Source organism: Cricetulus griseus, chromosome 3 (assembly GCF_003668045.3).
Source record: "Cricetulus griseus strain 17A/GY chromosome 3, alternate assembly CriGri-PICRH-1.0, whole genome shotgun sequence".
Lineage (NCBI taxonomy): Eukaryota > Metazoa > Chordata > Mammalia > Rodentia > Cricetidae > Cricetulus > Cricetulus griseus.
The window spans coordinates 112,652,062-112,672,656 of record NC_048596.1 but is presented as its reverse complement, the minus strand read 5'-3'; the positions used below and the strand labels follow the sequence as shown (position 1 = coordinate 112,672,656).

Below are 20,595 nucleotides of genomic sequence, written 5' to 3'. Positions count from 1 at the left end.
ACTACTTGTTTCTTCTACAACTTTTCCCATATCTTTCACAAACACACTCCTTTCCACTTCTTTATGTTTTTTAATAACACCCTATGTTTATTTAATGGTGCAACTAGGTATAATGATGTTTGATCATTCAGGGGATCATTGACTACTTCCAGACTTAAAATTAAATAAGAATGAAATATATCACACATTATCTTCATTTGTATCATCCCAAGTTTTAGCAAACAACTGTGGTTCCAAAAGTAATAGTAAGAGTTCCATTCACTTAGCAAATATCCACATACCTTTCTCCCATAATTATGTATTAGGGAACATAACCCTAAAATGCAATTTCTACTGGAAGAAGGTAATTTGTAAAATGTAGATCCATTTCCCTATTATTATACTCTTCAAATGCAAGCATAAAAATGAAAGAAACCAGCATTACAGGTGTAGAAGTGACTAATAACACAATTTTATTCATGAGAACTAAGATTTAGATCAAGTTTGAGAATTCTAATATGTAGATTTTCATTTGTTAATGAGTATTGATGAGAATATATTATATATTTTGACCAAAATTTTAACATTCAAACTTTCAGTGTTGCCTTGTGGACAAGTTTGTTCTAACAAACAAGTCAGGGAAATTTAATGAGCATTTTGAATTTTAAAATGCACATTCCGGGACTTCTGAAAAGAATTTCCCTCAGGTCTTAACAAAATAATGAAGCACTTTGGGCCAAAGATGCAAAGAAGCAGACCTGCACTGGAGGCCAATATACAGAAGACTTCCACAGCCACCATTGCCTTCCCCTTGGTGCTGTGGTAGACAGGAAGGAAGGTCACCCAGACACTACAGAACACCAGCATGCTGAATGTCAGGTATTTGGCTTCATTGAATGTGTCAGGGAGATTCCTGGCCAAGAATGCCAAAGTGAAACTTCCAATGGCAATGGAGGTTAAGTATCCCAAGACACAATAGAAAGCAATAATTGAACCTTTGTTACAGATAATCAAAATATGGCCCCTTTGAGCATGTACGTCAGCATCAACAAATGGAGGATAAGTGCCCAGCCAGATTCCACAAATAATCAGTTGAATCATGGTGAAAATTGGAATGATGTAGTTCGGTGCCCTTGACACAAGCAGCCACCTCAACCTTCTACTTGGATTAGTAACTTTGAAGGCCAGTATTACTGTAACTGTTTTGGCTAAGACAGTAGAAGCAGCCACAGTAAACATGATTGCAAATATGGTCTGCTGCATGATGCATGTGGCCATAACAGGATGACCAATGAAAAGCAAGGAACAAAGAAAACAAAAGATAAGGGCCATTAGTAGAACATAGCTGAGAGTTCTGTTATTGGCCTTGACAGTGGGTGTGTCTTGGTGCTTCAAAAACACACAAAGTATAAGAGCTGTCAGAGCAAAGAAGCCCAGGGCCAAGCAGGCAAGAGACATCCCCAAAGGGTCTTCATAACTCAAGAATGTCACAACTTTTTTGAGGCAGTGCGTTCTTCCAGGGTCGTCATATTGATCATCTGGACACTTTATACAATGATCCATATCTGGTATGGGAAGCAAATAAAAATCAGGTTTAATATTTCTTGATCATTCACAAGACATATTATATAAAGGCATCAGAAATTTCTTGTCAAATTGGCTTCATCTTTTGTGGTAGATGGAAAGTTAAATTTGGTTTTTGTTTAAGAATTAGTAGCAACTTCAAAATATATTATCCTTTTTCACGATTATGTGAATATCTTGCTTATATTTTTCTTCCATATTATGATGTCTTTAGTAACTTGCCAGAAAATAATAGTCTATGACTATTTATGTTTGTATAATAAAATACACAGTGAGAGGAATTCATGGAAGGACATATTTATTCTTAATTATTCTGTAAAATTCTGAAATTCACAAACATATAAAGAACTTCTTCCATATATAATTCCCATTTCAGCCTCAAGGCTAAAACCAGATGCTAATGTCCTTATGTAATGTCTTGGATATGCAAAATCCTCTAAGCCCATATATTTCATAAGTGACTACATAAATAGTATCCAGAAAAGCAGAGACAAGCATGGACCACTTACCACTTAAAGTCTCTACATGGTAAAAGTATCACTTTACTATTAGGAGTTGGTGTATGAATTCTAGTTAGAAACTGTACCTACCATTTTCCTAATTTTTATATTTGATTGCCAATGCTCCCAAGAAAATTGTTTACAAATGTCTTTATATACAAGAATTTAAGTATATTCATGTAAATTGGTCTATTTGATAAGTAATTCCTAGTATCATAATAGAAAGATTTACAGATGAAAACCAAAATTCAAAATTAGTTACATTGTTCTGAAAATATAAAGCCAAGATGACTTCCTCACCTAAGTAAAAAATTATATCTATGACTCCTTTCTGTTCTAAAGATCAGGTACTTCTAACTCACAGCTAGTGGGAGGAGGACTTTCTCATACTAAAGTAGAATAAGGTAGAAAAGACTAAATAGTACTTATTACTAATGACTGATTGGTTTGTTTACAGATTTACTTAAAGCACTGCTTGTAGTGCCTTTTTGTCATTATGACTCCACTGGATACCTGGAACAGAATGACCTGGAGAAATAGCTGAAACAATGAGTCCTTGTCCTTAACAACCTTTGAGTGTCACATATGCTTCTGTAAAATCTTGCTTGCTTGCTCACTCCACCTTGTAATTTTAGAGTATAAAATGAGAAGTAAATTGGACTGAGGATCAAGGCCTTTCACAAGTTATCCTGTCATCAGTAACATAGCCTCTCTTCTATTCTCATTGGTATCATTGTGCTTGCTCCAGAAAGATTTCCCCAACAGCATTTTCTGTAAGCATATCCATACATACTTTGAAAATGCTAAATGGAACTCTTCTTCAATGCCTCTGAGAGTACCAAGAGTAAATAAATATTTCTTTTCCTTTTTATGTTTCTTAGATAGCTTTGTAATTACCTTAAAATATTTCTAACTTGTGAAATAATACTAATTTTAGTTTTAATAATATTAAAAAGAAATATAACTATTGCAATACAGTACAAAATATATGTTTTTCCACATTGTAAGGACATAGACATGCCAAAAACAGGAGAGAGGAAGGAGATTCCTCCCACCCATATTGTGTAATTTATAAAATAACACCTTCAATTTTTTTCAATTGTGAGTACACATCAGAGCAAAATTAAAAGCAGTGATATCATTCATTCCATTTAGGGATATATGTTCCTTTGTAATTACTCATGTACTCTCTTAGTTTTCTAAGCAGTGCCATCTAAACCGTTCGACAAAAATATTCAGACATTTTTATTTTTCTAATAATTTTATAATTATGATTTGTTATAAAATGTTTAGTTTCAAGCATTAAGGATACAAATGGCATCAAGTAAATTTTAATTTTTTGTTGCATATTATTAGTTTCAATTACTCAAAAGACAATATATTAAAAACAACTTTCTTTTTGTTAGGCCATACAGCTGTTTTATCGCTTTATTCATTTGGTACTCTACAAAATATGTTGAACATTTCAATGTATATTTTTTGTCTTTGAACTCTATATGTATCTCTACACTTCTCAAGTTTAAATTGAACTGAATAAAAATATATTGAACTGAAGATTAAATGAAATTGTAAGTTTAGTATTTACCTTATGTGTCACCATTACAAAAGAAATTACATAATTCAATAACCTGATGCACTATCAAAAACATCTCAGAAGTTGTACAGGACCCTTTTCACAATGGAGATATTCCCAACTAAGTTTATGTTTGTACTTGTCCTCAAACTTTCTATAAATTTTTTATTTAGAATCCTATCATGGCTTCCAAACTCTCATGTGAAAGTACAACCTACCAAGTGACAGAGTTATCTACCATAGATCACATTATAAAACACATGCTTCTCAAACAGGGTTTACCTTTCTGAGCATCTACAACTTGTCACAAACTTGCCATGCACTGGATAAATAAGAATATGCAGCTCACATGTGCTAGGGAGGAAGAGAATTAGATGCATTACATAATGCTGTATTGCATACTACTGAATTCCAGGGTGGAAGATAAATGCTACAGTGATGTCTCATATTCTAATGCAGTTACCAAAAGAAACTATTATGTTCAATGTTTGAGAATAATGAGCCAATATGTAGTACTGGACACAAGAGTGTGCTATTCCAAGGGGAAGACTTATTAATTCATATAATTACATGATGAGATTTAACATCATGTACCCTAAGACGTCACTGAGAACTATGTTAATATGAGAGAAATAATCTAAGTAAATTTTTTTGTGAATTACATACTCACCTGTCATGTTGGAAATTTCATTCTCTGGGCAGGGTATACAATCAAAACAGCAGACAGCCTTTCCCTGCTGAGGGGATTTTCTGAATCCTGGACTGCAAGGCACACTGCACATTGATGTTGGAGTCTGAGGAAAACCACAAATGTATTAGAAACAAGAAATTTACCTGCTTGGTTGTAGTCATAGTGACTTAGAAAATGGCACTATTGTAAAACATCCTTATCTACACATGCATTAAATTAAGTAGTAACACTACATTGTATTATGTTGTTACATAGTATAGAATTATAGTGATTAGTATAATGTGAAATATATATATATATATGTTTGTGTTTATGCATATACATTTTACATCTATCCATCTCTCTCTCTCACAGACACACACACATATAGTATGCTACTGAAAAAAATGTGAAAGCAAGTTTAGGAATGTGGGAAATTAGTTTGTGAGTAAATTTGAAAATGCTGTATTCTGTGATAATGGTAAAGTCAACTTGAGATTTTGGGGACCTATGTTGCATGCAGAGCTGTAAAAATAAGTGCAATGCACCTGTTTAATATCGGTGTTCCACTTTATCACCTCTTCAGACATACCCAGTTGTTGACCATGTGGTAAATATTGGGAAAATGTGCCTATTTTCACTTTAAGACCGAGTTTTGGCAAAATATCCATAGTGTGGTAAATGTCATACTTTGCATTCAATTTTTCTTTCTGATTCAGGCTCACTTGGTCTTCAGCAGGGTTTATAAACTGAATGTTTTCCAGGAAAGGGACCATCTGAAACATTTATTATTTTAGTTTCAACTATGCCTACAGATTAGGAAAGAAAACGTGGAGTTTAGATTGTCTTTAATTTTCATTCATCTGTTCTAAAAATGTGACTTTATTATAAGTGCTCTGATAGTAAAAGGAAAAAAAATCATCATAGATTTATAGTCATACATAAATCATATTATTACTCCATTATTAATTTATTTACATGTATTTAAGATATCACTACAACTTGGAAATACCAATTTCTCAGTGAAGTTAACTCTCTAAGACATGAACAACTGAACAATATGCCTATAAGTGCCATCCCATTTCTTCTATAATGTTAATCAGCTAGGAAATTGATGTAATTAATAGATTAAAAAATGTAGCCGAATTATTGGTGTTATTTGGGATCTCTTCATGAGATTGATTACCCATTTTCATCACTTAAACAACAGTCAGCATCTTGTTGCCAATAGGAATTTCACAAGAAACATTAAATTTTGTTTCAAATATTAAAAATATGAGATGCAAATGTGTTGGAAATATTGCAGTAACTAGTATGAGCTTAGGTTATGAGTCTGTTTTAGTGTTGACTTGTCTAGAATTTAATGAACAATAAAGTTACATGACATAGTGAAAGAGTACAGAAATTGATGTATTGAAAACAAAAGATTTTAGAGTCATTGGAGAGAACATAGAGTGTCCTTTAAGAAAATTATAACCATAACACTACGTGACATACAATTGAATACATATTACCCGCCAAGAATCAAATTCCAGTCCTTTCCCATCATTACTTTGCCATGTATCTACTTGTTGCAGAAGCATCTGATGGAGTGCATGGGCCACAGCATACACAGCATTATGTAGGTCATAACTTGTACCACTCAAAGAAATTTCAGAATGGTTCTTGGATAACCAGTTTAATATTGTTTTGGTTGAACAATTCTTCAGATTCTTGCAATTAAATGATGACAAAGAACAATTAAAATACATCCACCACAATCTAGCAAGAGAGATATCATTACTGTAGTTGGTAGGGTGTGTTGTCTGGATAAATGTTTTAAAGCCAGTTAATTCAGAATAGTGATGTATAAAAGTGAGAGTCCCATAGAAGGAGTTAAGGAGGAATTTTCCTTCATGTATGATCATATCCCACTGGGCAGTAGTGACCCAAATCCTCTGAATGTTCATTGAATTCCATATTCTAAGGTTCACTTGTAGGTAAGAGTCTTTATCTCCATAAATGATAACAACTTTTGCTGATGACATCATGATCTGGCTATAATATATATTTATATTTTTCAGGAATACTGTAGGATCGTTTGTAATGATACTCACAATGGATAAACACACAGTGTTTCTTTGCATTTCTTTTCTCAATTCCAAGAGAAATTGAAGTCCTAAGTCATCATCCGAAATGATTGTTCCCACCCAGTTCCAGCTGAAATGGACCATCAATGACACCATGGCTAAGGCCAGAGATGTGTGCTTAGGAGCCGTCTGGTACAGATATGGAAATTGTTCTCGGCTGCTCAGGAGAGGATTCAAGGGCCCGTAATAAAGCTGAAGGCCACAGAACATAAGAAATAAGTTAAAGGAGGTAGAATACATAATGCTCAGTCTAGAACTTAGTACACTAAACAAAACCCATGAGTGTTTGGAAGTACAAACTTCTCATGTGATTATTAGGATCATATCTAATTTCTTGTATCTTATAAAGTACAGAAAAACTAATCTGCATCACTTCAAGTTTCTGCTGATATTAAGTTCTGTTTATCCTAAAGTAGTGGCATGTGCCTCTAGAATATCTCAGTATTTATGTTTTGAATTCTCTGCATCAACATAGACATAAAACAATTTCATGCTTGCAATGAATTAGTATTCAAAATAAAAGAGAATGACAGCAGCCAATGTATTATAAAAATTAGCTCCCCCAACTTTACCTCTGGTGTTTTGGAGATGTACAGGAGTGGCCCAAGGATGGCAGATGCTAGCCACATTGGTCCTGTAAGTACAATTAAGTATCTTCTCTGACTTATGCAGTAGTAGTTTGGAATAAATTCACCTCTTTTTGAGGCTAAACTGTTTATTCTCCAGTCATCTAGTAGGCTACATTCGACTTTGACTAGCAGTGAAATGTTGGGTAGAAAATGTGGGTTTTGATTGATTTCTTTGAGGGCAAAATAAAGAGACAAAATCAAGTGGATATTCTTAGCTGTCAATCTGGAAACAGAGCCAAGACATGATTAGAGATTAGACTCCAAGCCTGATAATATTGAATAACACTAATATTGTTTCTGTATTTAATTCTTGTGTTTTAACCCATTGGTATGGTTACACAAAGTTCTTTTACTATGGTGTATGAGAATGTGAGATCTGTAGAAGTATGGTGTATGAGAATTTGAGATCAGTAGAATTAAGTAAGGACTTTGAAAGGGTATAGGTAGCTATCTCTCGTGTGTTATCCTGTGATTTTGAACTTTCATACAGATTCATTCCTTTGTCTGCAAGCATTTTATGAAGCATGTTGCCAAATAAAGTTAATCTGCTCATTATTTTGGAATTCTAATTATTAACACTCATGAAAAAATTAAAGGGGTATAATCTGTTACCTAGGTTATGATGCTTTATTACAGAGAAGCAGCCCTGGCCAAGAAATTGTTTTTATGCACACAACGAATGGGTAGCCAAATTTTATGTCTATGTCACTGGCTCTGAGAAAAATAGTAGAGTAAGAAGTAAATTGCATAATTTTTATTCTTTCTCTCCATGTTATACACATTTGTCCTCTTTTTTTTCATTTAATGCTGTTTGTTCTTTGGTGATATGCTATTGATAATAACAACAATATTTTTCATCAGGAATGAGCCCTTTCCTATTCCCATGGACATCAAAATTTCTAATAATGGATTTCATTTTTATTCACTTGTCTAAACATTAGAGACTTGGCATTGATTCCCATTTGTTTATTCTGGTTCATAAAGAGTTGTTTCTTCTTTAATCACTTCACATTAATTCCCATGCATTTATTTAACATATTTTAAAGGGGCACAGATTCTATGATATAGTCTTATTCAGACTGACAATCCTGTCTAAATAATCATTAACGTTTTACTGTTTTTCTTATTTTGTTTCAGCTTTTCCCTCCTCTCATGTAATATTTTATTGCTTTTTAGCCATGTTACACATTAAAATACATTAGCTCACTTTGTCACTGTGTATTTAGTCTCAAATAGACAGAAAAGTAAACATGCTCTATAATTTTGTGCTTCTTGTGTTTGAATAACACAATTTGTGTGTTTTTTTTATTTCTTTAATGTTTCTGTCTTGCTAAGAAATACCCAAACATCCACTGCTTTCTAGTGCCTTGCCATTTTGTATTGGATTATATTGATGTATGTTGTCTCTAGTTTAATTTGACTACTCCAATTAAACCAGTGAGGTTACTGTTGTGTAACGATAATATCTCAACTCATGTAGACCTTTGTCTTCCAAGTAAAGTTTTAGAATTTGTGTTTCTTCTTCTTATAGAGTCATACATTCAATTTCCATGAAATGCTATTATTCATTCACTTTTTATTTAATGGTTTCTATATCAAATCTTTGATGGTTTAGTAGCTTACATAGTTTTTAAAACATGTTCTTGGGGCGACATCATCAATATTTCCATATTTCCTCATTTGTTCAATGACTCACCAGTTCTGTGTTTTCATTTTAATATATGGCAAAGCGGGAGTTCATTTCCTTTTTATTTTACCATATTGATTTCTGATCCAAAGCAGAAAAATGACATGGCTTTTTCCAATTTTAAGGCACTGTTAATTAAGCCTCAAATTTAGTGGCCATCATTTGTTTATAAGCTTATGAAAGTACTTTATTTCAGGATATCAATATCTATTACAAATAGAATAATCCCAATTTCCTTTTATCTTGCATTAACTTGTCTTCTGTACATATACCCTGCTTTATTCAAAGTCATAAATTTCCTGTGCTGTGGAAATCCAGTATATATAAATATCAGAAAGAAAGTAGACACAAATCTCCCTCCATACACAAGAAAATAACTAAAAGTGAATCAATAGTAGCAATGCTGGAAGAGGAAGATGCAGTTTTCTTTAGGACTGTGGCCCATGATGTTTCAAAAATGGCTATTTCCAGGTACCATATACAAATGAATATAAGCAACACAAATTAGACTTTATGGGTCAAAATACCACTTCATGAGGAGAGCAGATATCATCAAAGCACAATATTCAAAACTCTTAAAGAACTAATAAAATGTACCTAAGGATATAAGCTTCAAATAGAACTAATATATACAGATTCACATTTTTCCAATTTTGACTTGTTTTGAATGGAACTTAATTAGTTTCTTTCCCTGATAATACTATATACCTCTAGGTGGGAGAGAGTTATGACCGAAAACATTGGCATCATGTATTAAATAAATAAGAAAATATCAGGAAAGTTTGGGATTTCACAATTGCCTTAGAAGGTACACACAGAGTGATTTAAACACCTTATAAAGTATTCCACATATAGATATTGGCAAACTGTAACTCTATTGATCAGAGCACAAGCATTTCTGTAACCCTGGAAGCAAACCTATAAGAATTCTTAAAATATATGAAAAATGAAATACCTATAATAATTTTCCCCTTTCAATATATCAACAAATCACACATTCTAGTGAATAACTGAAGACATAGGAGAAGCCTTTGCTCAGTCACAGAAATAATCATTAGGTAAGTCATCACAGGAACTGTCATATGGAAATTCTAGTCTATTACACACACACACTAATCAAGGCTAATTTAATTCACATGTGTATTGACCTGGATAGATCCCAGATAAAGCAACAAACCTGAGGGATTTTATTTGTGAAAACCAATGGATGCAGAATATTGGTCCAGTGTATTGAATGAGTTCCTCAACTCAAGATTAAAACAAATTCATATTGTACATTTTCTTCCCATACTCTACATGCAGTGATAGACACTCTTCTAAAAAGTGTTCAAGCATCCTACTAGAATTTTATAAATGGATGCTTCACATATTTACAACATAGAACTTTGGAAAATGCCTGACATTGTCAATAATAAAAACCATGTGGCAATGGATGTGTTCAAGTGAAGCAAAATTTAACCGAAAGCATTACATTCTCATAGTAAATGGACTTTCTTTTTCTGTATATGATTTCAGTGTTAGTAGTCCAACAGCATAGCAGATATGAAATGAAAAACAAACTATAAATATGTAGTATTCTCTTAAGAAATAAAATCATGAAGCAGGGTAGACATATTAAAGATCTCTCTTTATAGGAATTGGCCATTCTCTGCTGATGACAGAAACACTAGCAAACTACTGAAAGAAAATTTTAGTCAATCTCTAGGAAATAAACTCATGACAGTGCTTTGGATTATGTTTATCAGGGATATCACTTGCCACCATGCAATGAAATCTGCCACTATTTAGGGTATTCCTACAGAAAATAGGTTTTTTTAGATGTATATAATTCAGGTTCTGATATGAAAAATCCAACTCCATTAAGATGACTTAGATATCATTAACCTGTGAGAAATGGGGAAAAAAACCAACAGTAAACAAAATAAATTTTAATTATACCCTTGGTAGTGAGGGAGGGAAAACAGACAGAAGACATGGAGTATTAGGGTCTGCCTATGTATATCTCTACTATGTATTATTTACATTGACTTTCAATTAAGAACAAATAAGTGAAAATTACTGACCGCTTATCTAGATTCTCACTGAAGTGTTCATTCTTCACATGACCCCGCTTTGTATAAATTGAAAAAAAACAATCAATATCTTTGTCTCCTTCCCAATTTTTGTTGGTTTTTAATCTCCAAAAGCACTTGGGTTCAATTGAACTGCTGAAAAGAAAGGAGAGCTTCAGGATCAAGAAGACAACCATCAAAGAGAGCATCTTTATCATGTCACCAAGATGAAAGGTTAGCTAAAAGTGTAGCAAGCAATTTACACAGAATACCAGTAGTCAAATATGTCTGTACATATATGTGTCTCTTTTTATTACTGTAGTCACTAATGAGTAAGCTGATATTTCCCAATACTTTTTCTCCCAAATTGTTCTCTGGGGAACTCTTATGCATTATTAGGCCTCAGGTTCTGCATCTGAGTTCTCATATGCAGGTGCAAGCAACATTTGGTACTTTTGTTTAAGGATAATTCTTCCTTCCATATTATTTATAATTATGAACATATTAGTCAACCTGAAGGCCCCAGAAAAGATTCCTCCTGAGTAAATTATGTAATAAGCATAGTTTGCAAAACAGCTTTTCTGATCACAATTTTAGCAGATTGCATCAGACATTTGGAACAAGTTTAAGATGGAAGCCTCAGAAACAATTAATCCTAGACAGAGCACACTATAGACATTCAGGTATCATGTACATGAATATCTGTGATATGCAATGTACCATCATTTACTTGGTGTTCAGACATCCACAAAACATTCATTCTCTATTTGTCTTTCTGTCTTCTATCACACACACACACACACACACACACACACACACACACACACACACACATGCACACAGGCACTGACTTTGTCTGATAATGAACAAAAACTTCCCGAGTTAAATGTATTAGATAAGGAACCAATCATCATCCAAAAATCCGAAATGTTAAGTAGTATCTCAAAGTCAAGGACAAAACTAAATATTATATTGGAGGCCCCAGATTATGAAATCTGGGCCTAAGTTTCCATGGGTTGATATCTTGAAATCAGACATTTATATATCTACAATATAGGCTTCCCAATTTATTCTTTTATATAAATAGAGTAGTACCTGCAATTAACTCCATAGTTTTTGAGTAAGTATTATCAGTCCATAAAAGGACACAGCTGGATTTATTCTTTTTTTATTTGGGGTGGGTATTGTTCCTGGTTTTATATTTTTCCTCTTATTGAAAATATTTTCACCAGGCGTTGGTGGTGCACACCTTTAATCCCAGCCCCCAGGAGGAAGGCAGATCTCTGTGAGTTTAAGGCCAGCCTTGTTTCCAGAGAGTGTGCCAGGATAGGCTCCAAAGCTATACAGAGAAACCTTGTCTCAAAAACAAAACAAAACAACAACAAAAACAAACAAAAAAGAAAAATAACTTCTTTTCCCACACTATCTGTATTTATTAAAGGTTTCCTCTTTTCATTACACCTCAGTTTTCCTCCCCACCTTCCATGGAATCCCTTCCATCCTCTATCTGTCTTTGGAAACAATTAGGCTTCTAAGAGATGACTAATACAATATAATATAATGTAAAAACTAACCTATTTGAATTGTGAAACCCAAACAACAGAAAGAAAAGAGTCCAAAAGAAAGCACAATATTCAGAATCCCACTTGTTCTCCTGCTTAAGCATTCTGTAAAAATGATAACCTTGAAGACAGTACATTTGCAAAGGACTTGTAGGTTAAAGCAGAGAAGAAAAATATAATTAAATAAATTAAACATGATACATAACAAAAGGGAATGCTCTAATATGACTCTGATTGACAAGGAACTTCAAAAGATACACATGACTTTATTTTGTGTTGACCATCTACATTTAGGTTTGCATTCTAACCTTAAGAATAATATTTTACTTTTTTCCCCCAGGGAGTCTCCCTTGGAAATGAACTAAGTTTTAATTTAAAAGTGGTTATCAATGGGACATTGCTTCTTGTGGTGATATCTTGCTTGTACAAATAAAGCCTGTCTGAAGGTCAGAGAACAGAGCTTGCCACTAGCTAACCATGGAGGTATGGAAGTCTGGAGGTCTGTACAGACAGACAGAAAGTAAGATGGCTTGGCAGAAACAGGATATAAGGAGGGAGAAAGAGGAACTCCTTCTCTTATCTGCTGAGATAGTAAGGAGATAAGGTGTGGTCATGGCTTGCTCCTTCTCTCTGATCTCTCAGCATTTTCTTCTGTATCTTTGGGTTTTTATTACTTAACCCAACTGAGAACTCTTTTACAGCTTCCAAGTTAGGGATAGGAATGTGTGTCCACTTCTTTCAGCTTTAGGTCCTCATCTGGTACTGACCAGTGTAGGCCCTGTTCATGCTGTCTCAGTCTCTGTAAGTTCATATGGATATTGATTATGTTGATTTAGAGTGCCTTAATTTCTTGATGTCCTCAATCTTCTTTGGCTCTTCCATGCTTTCTGCCTGTTCTACTGAGTTCCCTGAGCCCTGAGGGGAACTATTTGATATTACATTTATAGCCCAATATTTGAAGGTGTCTCACTCTCTGTATAATGTCTCTGTGAATTTCTGTATTTATTCCTATCTGTTGCAGGAAGAAGATTCTCTAACAATTGCTGAGCAAGGCACTGATCCCATGCATGTTGTCAGGATTCATTTTATGGATACTTTCTCCTACCTCTTGAAGAACAATATTATTTGGTTTTCCCTAGGTACCTGGAATATCTAGTTTCTGGTTCTTGGTCACCTGTATGGTATTGCATATGGGTCCAGTCTTGTGGAGAGGATTTTAAGTTAAATTAGATATTGTTTGCTAACTCCCCCCAACAGTGCCATCATTGTGCTAGTTTAATTTCCAGGCAGAACAACATTGTAGATCAATGGCTTTGAGGCTATATTGCTGTTTACATTTCTTCTTAGGTAGCATGCCCAGTACCTTCCTGAACTAAAGACATTAGCATGTAGAAGTGAATGCTCTATGTGGGCGCCAGCTCTTCTTCTTCATACTCAATGAGTTGTGCAGATGTTATCATCAGAATCAGGGTCTTACTAACAAATTGTGGAGAGAATAATGTAATCTTGGCAATAACTTGGGTTGTTTCAGGCTTCCTATGGAATCATTTAGCCAATAATTAAATTAGATGCATCTCAATCTGAGGACTGGAATTGTCATTTGGGACAAGTGTGTCTAGTTGTAATTATGTCTCCCCTAGATTTGATGACTTCATTTAGATGACCTTCCTATATATGCATATATTTTAGGAAGCTTCCACTGTGTTAAACTTCCACACTACCCTGCAAATGGCCCTTAATTTTAGCTATCTCTCTTGGTATTCCCTTCTTCATCACACTCTCTAATTCCCCACTCCACTTGATCCTCCAATTTCATTCTCTGTCATCCTTCCATATCTATCTATTTCTCCTTTCCATAAAATGGTATGTGTCACCCATAATACCTTATGATATATGTAAAGTCTGTGGTTCTATGGATTAAAGTTGGTTGTTGTGCTAGAGAGATAGGTAAGATTTTTACATCTAGATTTGAAAAGCCCATACCCAGTGACATATTTCTTCCAAAAAGACCACAACTACTGAAACGAAATATCACAACTAATTGTGCCAACTATTATGAGCTTAGGGGCCCACTTTCATTCAAACCACCATATTTTGCTCCCTGGCCTCCATAGCCTTGTAGCCATATCAGAATGCAAAAATGCATTTAGTCAAACTCCAAAACCCCCATACTATGTAAAAATCTGAACACTGTTTAAAAGTCCTAAGTCAAAGTTTCTTCAGAGACTCAAGGCAATCTTTTATCTGTAACAGTCTGTAAAATCAAAAATAATAATAAATGTATCCAAGAAACAACAACACAGGATATCTATTACAATTCCAGGAGGGAAGAAAGGGATCATCCAGTGAGCTAATACTGGATCAAAACAAGACTGAAAACCAAGTGGGCTAATTCCAAGCACTGCATCTCCATGTCTGACGTCAGAGCAATATTCAGATGTCCAACTCCTTTTAGCTTTGTTGACAACATACTTATTTCTCTGGTGCTTTCTTCAAACCCTGTTAACAGCTTTCTTGGCAGGCATCACACATGTCCTGCATATCCAACATCTTGGGATCTCCAAGGCAATCCAGGCTTCACCTTCACAGCTTCATACAAAGGATTCTCTTGGTGTTCATTCAGGTGTTCATATCTTACATAGGTAACCTCAGTGGCTTTTCTTAGTCAAGGAGGGAAATTCCACATATTCTTTTTTTTTTCTTTTTGTATCCTTGATTCTAAACTTCGAATCACATGGCCAAAGCTACAATGTTCTGTTGTTTGCTGGTGCTGGCTCATGCCCACCTTGTTCAATTAGATTTTCATCTGCTTTCTGGTTTCAATGGTTTCTTTATCTGCTTAAGCCTGGCTGTCCTAGAAGTTGCTCTGTAGACCAGGTTGGCCTTTACCACAGAGAACCTTTTTCCTTTGCCTCTCAAGTACTTGGATTAAACATGTACCATCATGTACAGCAGTATGTTTTCCTTAATTTATTTTTACTAGTTGGAAGCTTTGCTGAGTGGGGTCTGTATTTGACTTATGATTACACTTTTCTTTAAACTTTTTTCAAGTGCTCTTTTTCTCTGCAAGCTTCACTTTTTATTAGCTTTCTCCTTTTCATTATAGATACTAACAAGAAGAGCCACTAATAAACACACAACATAGTTAATGCTAGGATGTTTTGAAATATCCTATTTCAATGATTTTAATCCAAAATATTTCAAATGAACCTCAGGCAGATATTTTTATTTAAATTAGAAACAATCCTATTTTACATATCAATCCCATTTCCTCTCTGTTCCATCCTCCCATGACCCCCAGAAATCCCCATGCCATCACCTTCTGTTTCCCATGGAGGGTAAGACCTTCCATATGGGGAATCATCAAAGTCTGTCATCATTTGGGGCAGGGCCTAGGCACTCCCCCATGTATCCAGGGTGAGAGGGTATCCCTCTATGTGTAATGGATTCTCAAAGTCCAATCTTACACTAGGGATAAATAATGTACCACTACCAGAGGCCCCATGGACTACTCAGGCCTCCTAACTGATACCTATGTTCAGCGGTCAGGCATATTTTTTTAGACAAGGAAATAAGCAGCCCCATCCTTTGACAAAATATCAAAACAATGGCATCTAGGTCACATACTTCCATTCTTCTCCTCTGAAACATCTTGAGCCAGGGAGACATGGTTGAAATCACACTCAGCACCACTGTCTTCTATGGTGCTTCATACTAGTATGGTCCATTAATCCCTACTTAAATTATTTAACTGCTTTCCTAATGCAAGTCCATATTCTTTCAAACAAAATCGAGGTTCAGCCTATTACAACAATACCCTAGTTTTAGGCACTAAATTCTGTCTTAGTTAGGGTTTTATTAATGTAAAGAGTTACCATGACCATAACAACTGTAATAAAGGAAAACATTTAATTGGGCCTGGCATATAGATTTAGAGGTTTATTCCATTATCCTCATGGTGGAAAACATGGCAGCACACTGGCAGGCATGGTGCTGGATTGGTAGCTAAGAGTTCTACATCAGGATTTTCAGGCAGCAGGAAGAAAGAGACACTGGGCCTGGCTTGAACTTCTGAAATCATTTTCATTCAAACTACATCTTCTAACTTGAATATCCTAGATCTCCTTCAGTTGTCATCTTGGTCTATCTAAGATTTCAAGAACTATGTTGAATAAGCTTGAATAAGAGTGGACAACATTGTCATATTCCTGATTCCAGTGGAATTTCTTTGAGTATTTTATTATTTAAGTTGATTTTGGCTATGGGCTTCTTTTAAACTGCCTTTATTGTGTTGAGGTATGTGTTGAATTTTTGTCAAATACCTTTTCTGCATTTATTGAAATGAACTTGTAGTTTTTCCCTTCCAGTTTGTTTATAATGTGAATTATGTTTGTCATTTTACCTAGGATCAAATCTTTTACTCATTGTTTTCTATTGTTATTTCTAGTTCATAGTAGTTTATGATAGCCATGTGTTGGTGTCTGTAAACTCTTTTGGAATCCTAGTAGGTGAGACAGGCCACTTGGACTCAGAAGAAATGTGTTTCTAGGTATTGGGATGCTGAAAGACTGAGTGATAACTTCCTATTGCCCCCTTAATGAAAAGACTGAACCACCTAAAACAGTTTGAGGGAAATGAATTTCTGATGCACTTGTGACCAAATTCTGAACCCCCAAATTACAAAGAGACCCATTCTGATGTAAAAGAAAAGAGTCTTTTATTATTAATGAGTTAACTGCATTAACTTGGGACCCTCATTCATGAAACAAGGTGGCTGGCATGAGATGGACCCAGAGAAACCATGAGGCAAGGAACTTATTGAGGCATGCAAGGGGTCTAGGGGTATGCAACAGCCTCAAAATTGGTATGCTTCCAGGCTTGGACAAAGTGTCCTATGTTGATTGGTTAACTGGTTGTTATAGCCTATAGGCCCTCGCAGGGTAGTTGCTATGCTCTGCATGCCACTGTTATACCACTTTTATCGTAAAGTGCTATAAAGCAGTCAGCTAACTTCTGATTGGTTCCTTGCTACACAGAGGGTATCTTACTTAGGGCAGCTCCTGCAAGGTCATAAGGCTGGAAACTATGCATATGTGCTGAGTCAGGGGCCTTGTCTTTCTAGGTCTTTTCTGCAGCCTGTCATGGCTGCTAAAGTAGGGGGCTGGGTGAGGGTCTGGTCCCTTCAGTCTAACCCATTGAAGTTATCAGGAATTCTTAGTTATCTCCTTCTGAAATCTTCACAAATAGCAGCTGTTAGAGGATGGACTATTCATAGAAGGAACAAGTGTTATTTAAAAACTTGGAAAAAGGAATTTTGCGTGTGTGCTCAATTCAGTGGGTCAGAAAAAGTATGTTCATGGAGGATTTGATGAAAGATTAATCCTGTAGGAATGTCAAGATTGGCATGAAATGTTCTTTTAGTGGCCTTTCTCAGGTTTTCATTGGAGCAAGATCTCTATGAAGTAGGAAAAGCATTGATTTATCTAAGTGATATAGGCCAGAATGTAAAGAGAATTTGTAAAGTGCGAGAGCAACACAGAACTCATAGTAAGCATTGAAAGCAGAGGCTGAGGTTGTTCTGGGTTACTTGAAACCAAATATGGCAAAAATTGCATCAAGTTAGAGTTCTTAATGAAGAAAATAATAATAGACATAAACAGGGTGCTAAGGAGGTTCTGGGAGGATTTAAAGTCTCAGGAGCAATTCCTGTAAGATATTTGTGATGGAAAAATATAGCCCAAAATGATCAAACCTCTCACAGAGTTGGGTAATTATCCTCTCCACTGCAAAAGGTTACAATTCCCTCAACAAAAGGTTATGCTATGGGTGGAGATACTTTGCCCAGCCATGATGTGGTGAATAGTGATGTAAAAGTTATAGCTACAGCCAGCACACCAACACAGAGACATTCAGACACAGGGAGATAGCAGATGAATCAGGCAAGAATAGAGACATGTTCATATAGTTGGTTCTCCATAGGTCAAAGATTTCATCATGGTTAGAGAAATGTATGAGGGCTTTTTGGAAGAGCTGCAATACATATAATAGAAAAGTTTAGAAAGAAACACTGAGTATTACAGAGAATAAATTACATTAGCACTGCCTATCCATGCTTTTTAATAAACTCTGATTTGGGAGAATGCAAGTGATACAAATGGATGGACCCTTTCCATGCTGAATCAGAGCATGCCTTTGTTCACTGTTAGTGCCTTCTTAGTTGGAAATGCCTGGACTCACCTGACAATTGTTGAAGCAGATGGCAACAAACTTTTGGAGTGCTTCACCAAGGATATCTTTGTAAGCCCACTATTGTTTTGGAGTGTTACTTTGTCCTGACTATCCTCTGAAAAAGATTTTTACAAGGATGACATAGTGTTAAATAAGTGCTTTGCTGGTTTGGAAAGCCCTTGGTGAGACAATGATACTTTGAACTATATTGAAACCCTCCTAGGGTTGGGGTAATTAAACAAACAAACAAACAAATCAAACTAAAGTCAAAGGTATTCAATGTGGTTATAAAAGGACACTCCCAGAGGCCATAAGATTATTAAATTACAACTTCAGTGCTATTAGGTATGTTATTATTTGCTTTTTTTGCCAGTGAAGCTCCTGGGGGATTATTCTTTTGATTGTATGCCAGAACTGGATGGTATGATAATGAGGGAAGTTACCAATATGGAGCCAGGTTAAAAATACAAGGGAAATTAATAGGGAAAAGCCTTACTTAAAGAGCAACCTAGCCAGCCAGCAGGCAGCAGTCTGTACAGCAAGCTGAAGATGAAAGCAAAAGCATCCTGCCACCTAAGCATCCCTCAATCTATGTCACCCTGACCCCGCACTCACAGGTGTGGTCAGGGAACACTTGTACCCAGCCCCTAAGCAGGCATGACTACAGCATCCCCTACAATTCCCCTTTCAGTCTAAAATAGGATTAAAACTTAACAGTGTAAAGTATGCAAAATTAACAGTCATAAAGGTGAAATATAAGAAGATACAACAATCTGCTTATGTCACATCCTAACTATGTCTATTTTAACTAAACCATAAAGTCATCTGAGAGAGGTTTTCAAGACTGAACACCATAAACAATAGGAAGCTATCCTTAACTAGGTGTACATTATCCTTAGTGACAACAATGGGGGAAAGAGGACGTAGCATCCTCCAAGTTACTTCCTGCTGAAATGGGACAATGATAGCCTTGTGGGGTCCTGTAGGAAAAAAAATGATAGTATACTGAAAGTCTTCAATGGATTGTATCCAATCCATTTCAGATGGGATTCGCTTGATTGGAGATCTCGCTTTGAATCCTCTATTTGATTGATGTCAGTACCTGAAGCTCTGGCCAGAGTGTCTGTTGAAATGGAGCAAGTTGGATCCAGTGCAGTCGAGGAGGTGTGGCCCATTTTCTTTCCTGGGTGTTCAGGGATTGCTGTCAGGCAGGTCTTCATTGGCTGTGTAGGACTCAAACATAAACAACAGAGAAATGTTTGGTTGTGTATGTACGCATACTGGAAAAGGCAACCATGGGAGAATAACGATTATGAGAGGGTGTACACCTTGAAAGAAAGAGCCAAGAAAAGACAAAGAAAGTCCCCAAATTCTTCTCCTATTCTGTATTACATCAATTGGCTTCTTGATACAATACAGAGACTCTAAAGTTTACTTAAACAACGTGCTTGGATTTTAGATGAGGAAAGCCAAATCCACCTATAAATGCATCATTGGTTTAATTGAATAGGGACTAGGAAATTAAGAGAAATAGAGTTCTCAAAGGGACAACTGTAAAGGAATATTATCATATGGCACCTTCCTTTTCTTTCATGGTTATAGCTAGCTACCTTGTCTTCTTAAGAATCTACCCATGTAGTGTCCTTTGACTTCTGGAGATGAGTTTCCCTGTGAATATAAAAGAAAAACACTTCCGTTTCCTTTGCGATGTTTCTATTTAGTTTATAAGATATACATTAGTAGAATACCTGTCATTTCTCCTCATTGAGAGGATTTTCCTTTTCAACTCGTATCTTGATCAACTTTGATGGTATGCAAGTTTTTCTTCTCGTGTGATAACCAATGCAAAATCCCTACTCCATCATAATACATGTCCTGGTTTCCATACATAGGTTAGTACATCTTTGAAGTACTTGGCTGATTCAATTGTGCATTTTTTTCTGTCGTCTAGTGTACTTCTGCAGCTGTTTGTCCTTTCTCATTGGCATTATGAAAGTTACGTG

At 35.5% G+C, this 20,595-nt stretch overlaps 1 protein-coding gene across 1 annotated transcript; it reads right to left on the bottom strand.

Moving 5' to 3' along the window:
- Positions 1-624: 624 nt before the first annotated feature.
- Positions 625-11,020, bottom strand: LOC100758916 (vomeronasal type-2 receptor 116-like). Its single transcript, XM_027407933.1, has 6 exons — positions 10,815-11,020; positions 7,008-7,287; positions 5,821-6,627; positions 4,855-5,082; positions 4,307-4,430; positions 625-1,544 (listed from the first exon to the last, which is right to left on the bottom strand). Exons 1-6 carry the CDS (start codon positions 11,018-11,020, stop codon positions 625-627), a joined length of 2,565 nt encoding a protein of 854 aa, XP_027263734.1.
- Between the last annotated feature and the right edge of the window lie 9,575 nt (positions 11,021-20,595).

Excerpts from the sequence above, each read along its gene's own strand:
- LOC100758916 (XM_027407933.1), bottom strand. The coding sequence starts at position 11,020 with ATGATAAAGATGCTCTCTTTGATGGTTGTCTTCTTGATCCTGAAGCTC. Across the intron at positions 6,628-7,007 it reads ACATCTCCAAAACACCAGAG|CTTTATTACGGGCCCTTGAA; the intron begins GTAAAGTTGGGG and ends TGTGGCCTTCAG. Across the intron at positions 1,545-4,306 it reads TGAAATTTCCAACATGACAG|ATATGGATCATTGTATAAAG; the intron begins GTGAGTATGTAA and ends TTCCCATACCAG.